An 8,458-nucleotide genomic window follows, 5' to 3' on the forward strand; every position below is an offset into this window, starting at 1 on the left:
ACGCAGACGCTTCGACGCGGTCGTGAACCTTTATGGTTCTGCGTCGGGTTCTAGTGAGCGGACCGATCACAGCCCTCGCCGCTGCGTCGCCTCGACGGTAGTTTATGGGAGGCGCACGTCCGGCCCTTGCGGTGGACGCAAGGAGGGTCCGCAAGGACGTCAGGGGTCCGTAACGCCCTTGCGTGGCGTGAACGCGGGACCATGATCAGCCGTTCACTCTACCGACTCTACTCTACCAAGCGTCTGATCAACGGCCCTCCATGTGACTCTAACGATGGCGGTGGTGCTTCTGTGTTCCAGCCTACATGAAGCGACGTCTGAGCTCCCTGAGCGACGCCCACTCGGTGGACGTGGGCGGGGCCATGGGGCCGGACTTCCTTCAGGGCTCCCAGAGCCCAGGGGGCGGGCCCCAGCAGCAGCAGCAGCAGCACCACCACCACCACCACCACCAGCAGCAGCACCTGAAGAAGCCCCGGGTGGTGCTGGGCCCGGAGGAGAAGGAGGCGCTGAAGAGGGCCTACCAGCAGAAGCCCTACCCCTCCCCCAAGACCATCGAGGAGCTGGCCTCCCAGCTCAACCTGAAGACCAGTACCGTCATCAACTGGTTCCACAACTACAGGTCAGCCTGGCAGTGGGTAGAGTGGGTAGAGTGGGAGGGTTAACCGGGCTGAGCGCTGTGTCACGGTCGGTTTAGAAAGGATGTGTGTTTCCGATGTGGTTTAAATTCGGATCGACCGATGTCTCCTGATTGGCTAAGGCAATACGTTTTTATTCCTCTTGGATGTGTGTTTAAGTATTTACGTGCACAATGACCCGTAACGGAGTGATGTGATCGATAATAACGTTTATGATAATTATTAACGTTGTTTTTTGTAGTGCTTTTAAAATACAGCTACACAGTGGTTTACAGAACAGGATTAAATAGAACCCAGGCCGGCTGAACACAACCAGCGCTCTTGGGTCGGTCTATAGATGTGTATTCATGTGGTGACTCATAGAATCGGAGCCAGATCTCGTGTATCTATGTATGAATATGTATTTGTATTATGTGTTCTGTGTTCAGGTCTCATGTATCTAGGTACAGTATATATTAATACGGCGTTCTATGTTCAGGTCTCATGTATCTAGGTACAGTGTATATATTAATACAGCGTTCTGTGTTCAGAACTCGTGTATCTAGGAACAGTGTATATTAATACAGTGGTCAGGTCTCGTGTATTTAGGTACAGTGTGTATTAATACAGCGTTCTGTGTTCAGGTCTCATGTATCTAGGTACAGTGTGTATATCTAGGTACAGTGTGTATTAATACAGTGTAGTCTCATGTATCTTGGTACAGAGTGTATTAATACAGTGGTCAGGTCTCATGTATCTAGGTACAGTGTGTGTATCTAGGTACAGTGTGTGTATCTAGGTACAGTGTGTATATAGGTACAGTGTGTGTATATAGGTACAGTGTGTATCTAGGGACAGTGTGTGTATCTAGGGACAGTGTGTGTATCTAGGGACAGTGTGTGTGTATCTAGGTACAGTGTGTGTATCTAGGTACAGTGTGTGTATATAGGGACAGTGTGTGCATATAGGTACAGTGTATCTAGGGACAGTGTGTGTATCTAGGGACAGTGTGTGTATCTAGGGACAGTGTGTATTAATACAGTGTGTTCAGGTCTCATGTATCTAGTATGTGTATCTAGTGTGTGTATCTAGGGACAGTGTGTATCTAGGTACAGTGTGTGTATATAGGGACAGTGTGTATCTAGGGACAGTGTGTGTATCTAGGGACAGTGTGTGTATCTAGGGACAGTGTGTGTATATAGGGACAGTGTGTATCTAGGTACAGTGTGTGTATCTAGGGACAGTGTGTGTATCTAGGGACAGTGTGTGTATCTAGGGACAGTGTGTATTAATACAGTGTGTTCAGGTCTCATGTATCTAGTATGTGTATCTAGTGTGTGTATCTAGGTACAGTGTGTGTATCTAGGATCAGTGTGTATTGACACGGTGTTCTGTGTTCAGGTCTCGTATCCGGCGGGAGCTCTTCATAGAGGAGATCCAGGCGGCCGGGGGGGCCAGGCCCGGCAGCGAGGGGGGGTCCCCGTCCCTGCGGGGCTCCAAGTCGGGGGAGGGGGACAGCTGCGACGGCACCGAGTCGGACGGCACGGTGGAGGCGGCGCGGCAGGGCTTCGGCCCCGGCCAGGAGGAGCAGCGGGGCACGGACCACGACATGGAGGCCGAGTCCGAGGCAGGGGCCTCGGGTTCCTCCCCGGCCCGGATAGAGTGCAGCACGCCGGGCTCCAGCTGCGGGCCGGCGGGCATGGGCCTCTTCAGCCTCACGGAGGCCTCGTCGTCCAGTGGCTCGGGGCCCAGTAATAACATCCCGCCCTCCGGGCCGGCCAGGAACCCCAGGGACAACACGCTGCGCAGGAAGAAGGCGGCCAACCTCAATAACATCATCCACCGGCTGGAGAAGGCTGCCAGCAAGGAGGACCCGTCAGAGTGGGAGTTCTAGCTCCCTCTCCCGCCCCCCCTCGCTCGCTCTCTCTCTCTCTCTCTCTCGTCTCGCACCTCGTCTCCTCGTAACCCCGCGACCTCTAACCCTTGGCCCCCTCCCGCTCTGCCCTCGGACCGGACCGGAGGGCGGGCGCAGCCAAAGTCAAGCTCAGCAGCCATTTTTATTACTCCGACGCTCTCCGTACGGAGGAGAGAAACAAAGAGCGGTTGTTTAACCCGAAGTAAAAAAAACAAAAGATACACTGATGTACTAAGAAGAACAGACGAAAACACAACCGAGAGCCAGAGTGTCTCTCGTCTCTGTCTTTTTTTTTTTTTAAACTGAGTTGTTTTTGTACTGAGAAAAGCACTTAGCTGTCCTGCTGGCCCATGGCCCTGCTGTACCTCTCCCCACTCCCTGCGCCCCCCCCGTCGCCAGCCAGCGGGCCCAGAGTGGCGCCCCCTGAGCTGGGGTAAGACCCACGCAGCTGGGGTCAGCTGGTGGTGGAGGAACCCGGACTCAAAGAGGACGGACATGCAAGAGGGGCGCGGGAGAGTCCTGAGCGGCCCCTCCCGGGGACGGACTCCGACGGGAGGAGCGACGGCGACAGGAACTCTCAGTACGAGAACCCGCTCTCTTAAAGGGAGACGCGCCCTCCCCCGTTTGCTCATCACGCCCCCACCTTCCCCTCACACAGTGAGACGCCTCATTTTTCACACTGTAGAGTGACTGTTACAAAATCCTTTGCCTTTTATCACTCGTGTGTGTGTGTGTGTGTGTGTGTGTGTGTGTTTGGGGGGCTGTGTCCGTGCACGTCGGTGTACACACACCCAGACAGGGCTTGTGTGTTCTCCTCTCCAAGGCAGCATGTGTTTTATGTTCTCGTTTCGTTCCTCCTCCAAACTCACTCCCACGCTCTTCCCTCGAGAGAGAGCTGTACAAAAAAGAAGAAGCGGTTGGCCGGCGCTGCCATGGTTACGGAAGAACCGAAAGATGAACTTTGACCCCCGTAGTCTCCCCGTTTCCTGTCCTGCTGACAGCCATATGATGGCCAGAAGGACTCCCCTGGGGTCCCTCACCAAACACAAAGCACTCACCTGAAGAGGAGGAAGGAGGGACGGACCCCCCGACCGTGTCACCCGGAGCCTCCTCTCCGGACGAAGGACGCCCTCGTTTGTTTCTTTCTTTGTTTCTTTTCCTCCTCTTTACGTTTGGATGGAGCAATTCGGTTGCCAATAAGAGATTGCACAGTCTATCGACTCTAAAGGGTACAAAATAGGGAATTTAAGGCAAAGCTGTTTTTAAATTAGCAACAACTAAATATGAAATGGAAGAAAATAACAACAGAGAAGAAAAGAAAAAAGCAGAAGAATAAGCGAGGGCAGTGTTTTAAAAAAAAAAAATAAGAGGGAGAATGGCCGAGCCACCAGAATAATGGAGTCATGTTGAGTTTCTGAAGATGCGATACAACGGAAGCACGTCGTACTGTAACAGGCGGGGGGACGCGATCTAGAACCTGCCTGGTTGCCCCGGGTCGCGTTCAGCCTCCTGGTCTGCCAGCGCTCGGTGTGTGAGTGTGTGTTACTCTGTATGTGTGTGTGTGTGTGTGTGTGTGTGTGTGCGTCCTCAACAAATTATCTGTTCACAACACACACATCTTTTCTAGGCCAAATCAGGAAGAGTGCGTGTTTGTGTGCGAGTTGTTCCGTGTGTGTGTGTGTGTGTGTGTGTGTGTGTGTGTGTGTGTGTGTGTGTGTGTGTGTGTGTGTGTGTGTGTGTGTGTGTGTGTGTGTGTGTGTGTGTGTGTGTGTGTGTGTGTGCGCGTACGTCCGTGGAATTACATGCATTCGCGTCGGGGTCAACGTTAATTCACTTTAGATCAACTTCAATCACGAAATAGTTTTTACGATTTTAACATTTGACTGGGCCCTCCCGCGGGGGTGTCCCTGAACCTGAGCAGGTACGGTTCTGTTCTGCGGAGAACGTCTGCGTGAACACACTGCGTGCGGTGGACAGTGAATTGGCCTCGACCCTGGTGTGAGTGGTTCCATTCCCCGTCCCGCCCCTCTGGTCCCCACGGGGGCGGGACGGGGTGCATTCAGTTCTACTGTATACACTAAAACACTATAAGGCATATCACCTCCTCCTCCTCCTCCTCCTCTTCCTCCCTCTCTTACACAAGCCCTTAGTGCCTGTCAGCCCACTGCCTCCCCTTTTATGTGTGTGCGTGTGTGTGTGTGTGTGTGTGTGAGTGACTGACTGCACGTGTGGCCATATAGCATGTGCAGGAGTGTGCTGAGCGGGTCATGTTTTTTATCTACTTGCACACGCTACCAGTGCACAACTGCCATCTACTTCTTTAAGCTGTTTGACTCATCACCATCACATTAATCTTCACAAAGTAGTGTAATACTTTGATTTACTGTAGCTTGGTTGTATTGCTATTATTATTTTTGCATTTATAGTTTGGTTTTTATTCTGCTTATTTATAGGTGCTGTATTTTCATTTTAATGTCTTATCATTTGAGTTGTCTATTTTGTAAGGGATTATATATCGTTCCTGAGGGCAAGTAACATTTTTATTATTAGACGTATAGACTGCCGGCAGTATTGGTTAATATTTACAAAGATGTACTAGTTCTCATTTGTTTGTATGTTCATGAACCATGAAGCTCATTTCAGTAGCTTTAGAGACGTTATCTGCTACAGTACCTACGCCCATCAGGCAAACGGGCCGGTATCACCACGCTTCATTCGCTAGCTATCGATATCATAAGGACATATCGAGATCACTGAATATCTGATGAATTATCTTTTTTCTTTTTGTGTCACTGCTTTGATCATACGACGTGTATCGGCCGCGCGGTGCCGCGGTAGTTTCGGTCCAGCTGTCACTGTTACTCTCGATGAGAGTAAGCCCCGCCCCCACCATGTTATCGCGAGACCTGCGTCCATCTGAGTACCATCCCCATGAAGCTTGTTCGCTATTTAGAAGATAGGTTTATATGACGATACCTAAACTTGAGAACCCAAGTTAACTTGAATAAGGTCATATCTGCCAAATTGAGATTAGAGAAGCATCCCATGACGAACGGAGATCAACGATTATGCATTATCTACTTAGCAGTCCGTAACAAAGCACTTATAAAGATCTTCTCCGAAGACGGGCCCCTGACGGGGTCTGTAAAACACTAACTAGACCCCCCACCTCCCAAGGTCTCCGGGAATTGTATGCCTTTTTAAAAGCGGTTCAGAACCAGACACACACACACTCCACATTCTAACACTAAGAATATATTTTAGAGAAAGGCTGTGCCCATGTTTTTTGTAATACTGTCAGTTGTTAAAGTTGTGTAGTTCCTGATCTGGATTTTAACTCGCAGCCCCGTCGGCGCTGCTGCAGAACGGGGCCTAGGGCCGCGAACAGCGCTCTGTCTGCCCAGCACAAGTCCTTTAAACCCCTGTCGTCCTTTTTTAAAAAGTTCCCGCACCGTGGATACATTTTAAAAGTATTTTAAAAGAAAATGCTACATGATCAATTTTACTTAAAAGCTCAAAAACTTAAAAACACAAGCAGATTAAATCTGAAGTTCCGGTGAATCTAATGTGATTAGGATTTTAGTTTGTTGATGACGGCGGATGTTAGACATGTGCCCTCTACTCTGCAATAACACCCCCCTCCCGTACCGACTCTGTGCTGGGACCCCCGCCGTGTTGATGGGTCCTGATTGACAGCTACCGCAGAGAATAAGCACTTACAAGCCCCCCCCCCCCCCATAGAGTGGCGAAGTCACGCCCTTTCCGGTAGAGCCCATGGGACCTATGAGTTCGAAAAATATGGATGGGTTTCAAAGGAGAGAAAGTAATTTCTTCTGGTCCCAGTCTGTAGATGCCCTGGATTACACATAATGTTTGTGGATTTAAATGATAATTTTTCATGTCAAGAGTTTGACCGTTTATTGTGCAATTGTTCAGTTAAAGGCTGTAGAGAAGACAAAATGAGAAAGACTACACGTCTCGTATGTCCCCATCGGCATAACTGAAACTCTCCACATGCACCGACTTATAATGGTTTTCACCTCTTTCGATGCTTTTATCCTCCCCTTGGGAAAAAAAACGGTGAAGTGGAGCAGAGAGATCGCCATGTCTGTGCTGGAGTTCCAAGTGCGGGTGGTGACGTATATCATTCGCGTCGAGAGCCGCGACGAGCTGTAGTTCACAAAGCGGCCTCACAAAACCTAACATTATCAAACTCCTTCGGGAAATGTTGTAGTTTTCTTTGCATGACAAATTATCATTTAAAACCACAAACAACATATATCCAGGGCATATAAAGACTGGGACCAGAAAATGATTACTTTCTCTCCATTGAAACCCATTCATATTTTTCGATCTCATAGGTCCCATTGGCTCTACCGGAAGAGGCGTGGCTTCGTCACTCTTGAGCAGCTCTCTACACCTCATGAGATCATCAGATTCGTGCCTTCTACTGCCAGGCAGGGCAACGAACTTATGATGTCATCAGAAATTGACTCACGCGTTGATCAGAAAAACTACTCGTGTGTGTGTGTAAAAAAAATAATAAGATCAACAAAAAACGTTTTAACCCCGTGTGTGTGTGTGTGTGTGTGTGTGTGTGTGTGTGTGTTTGTGGTGATGACGTAATCTCGGAAGCTATTTCTCCCAATGGCCATGAAGGTACTTGATATAAAAAGTCCCCTCGTTCTACCAAACGGGTCATTTTAAATGGGGTCACCCCGCGTAAAACGTGGAGCGAAAACCCCGACAACCGCGGCAGGACCCCGCGGCTCCGGGGGGGGGGGGGGGGGGGGCATCCAAACGCCGGTCTTAAACCCGCAGCTCTCGCGTCGCCTCCCCGACGGGGGGTGGACCTGTCGCGCTCTTGTATTTAAGCAATGAACGGCCAGAGCGTTAAATAATGAAGGAGTGAGCAGCAAACACTGTAATAACACTGAATTTACTCATAGGGCATTTGTTACGTTTATTCCCCTCGTCCGCGTCACGGTGGCCGTGGGACGTTTTGTGCCGCGGCCGGGCGCAGGGGTCGGCTTTGTGGCGCCTCGCGTCACGTCGCCCCCCGGGGGGTCCGTACTGTTACAGCCGACCAGGCAGCGCTCCGTTCAGTACCGCCGCGGTGCGCTTTTACTTTGAAGGGCAGGGAGAGGAGAAGGGATGATGATGATGATGATTCAGGACTTTTTTTCCATGATCCACAGATATTTTTCTACTACAAAATATAAATCAGAAGATTCTATACACTGTTGGATGACATTGTAAAGGTTGTAAAACAGATGCTGTATATCATAACATGTTTTTTCTGAAGTTGTAAAAGCTTTACTGTATGATCTGTTTTTGAAGTAAGTGGTTTCTCCATCCCACGTGTTTGTTGCTGATGGCAGCACTGGTCACCATATTCAGGAAAAAAATCAATATCACAGAGAGAGAGAACGAGAGAATAGAGAAGACCTCAGATGTTTTGTAATACTTTTGGAATAAATCTTATGAAGTGGGTTTTGTAAGGAAACACTTTCCAAACGGACGGTGCTGTATGCAGAGCACAGTGACAAACAGAAGATACAGCACAACGCACCCTCAGACACCCCCCCCCCCCCCCCCCCCCCGGCAGCCCGCTGGGCTCCTCACCTCCTATTGGCTACAACTGGTTGAGTCTTAACCCGATTCCTCATTGACCTTAACCTGTTCTGTTATGCTTAACTTATCTTTAGGACAGTAACTTATGTGACTAGATTTCTCAGCTCAATGGTTTAACGAAAAAATGAAAAACGAAAAAAAAAAAAAAAAAACTACAGAAAAATAGTTTAGATTTAAAGAGGAAGCAAAAAGCCAAATAGTGAATAGTCACCCACTTCCTGTTATATGGACGCTCTTGTTGTTTTGTTTTGTTTTATTTTATTTTTTACTTCTGTTGCTAAGTAGTGTCGCCGCT

General features: G+C 49.3%; 1 protein-coding gene across 1 annotated transcript in view; it reads left to right on the plus strand.

The window, feature by feature from the left end:
* Window positions 1–8,458, plus strand: part of cux1b (cut-like homeobox 1b) — a 28,743-nt gene that overhangs the window by 19,676 nt on the left and 609 nt on the right. Inside the window, exons 15-16 of the mRNA XM_060075735.1 lie at window positions 301–619; window positions 2,016–8,458. The exon at window positions 2,016–8,458 is cut by the window's right edge and continues 609 nt beyond it. Coding sequence (XP_059931718.1) covers window positions 301–619; window positions 2,016–2,508 — 812 coding nt within the window. The 3' untranslated portion in view covers window positions 2,509–8,458. The remainder of the gene's footprint in view (window positions 1–300; window positions 620–2,015) is intronic.

This window comes from Gadus macrocephalus, chromosome 16, assembly GCF_031168955.1.
Source record: "Gadus macrocephalus chromosome 16, ASM3116895v1".
Classification (NCBI taxonomy): Eukaryota; Metazoa; Chordata; class Actinopteri; order Gadiformes; family Gadidae; genus Gadus; species Gadus macrocephalus.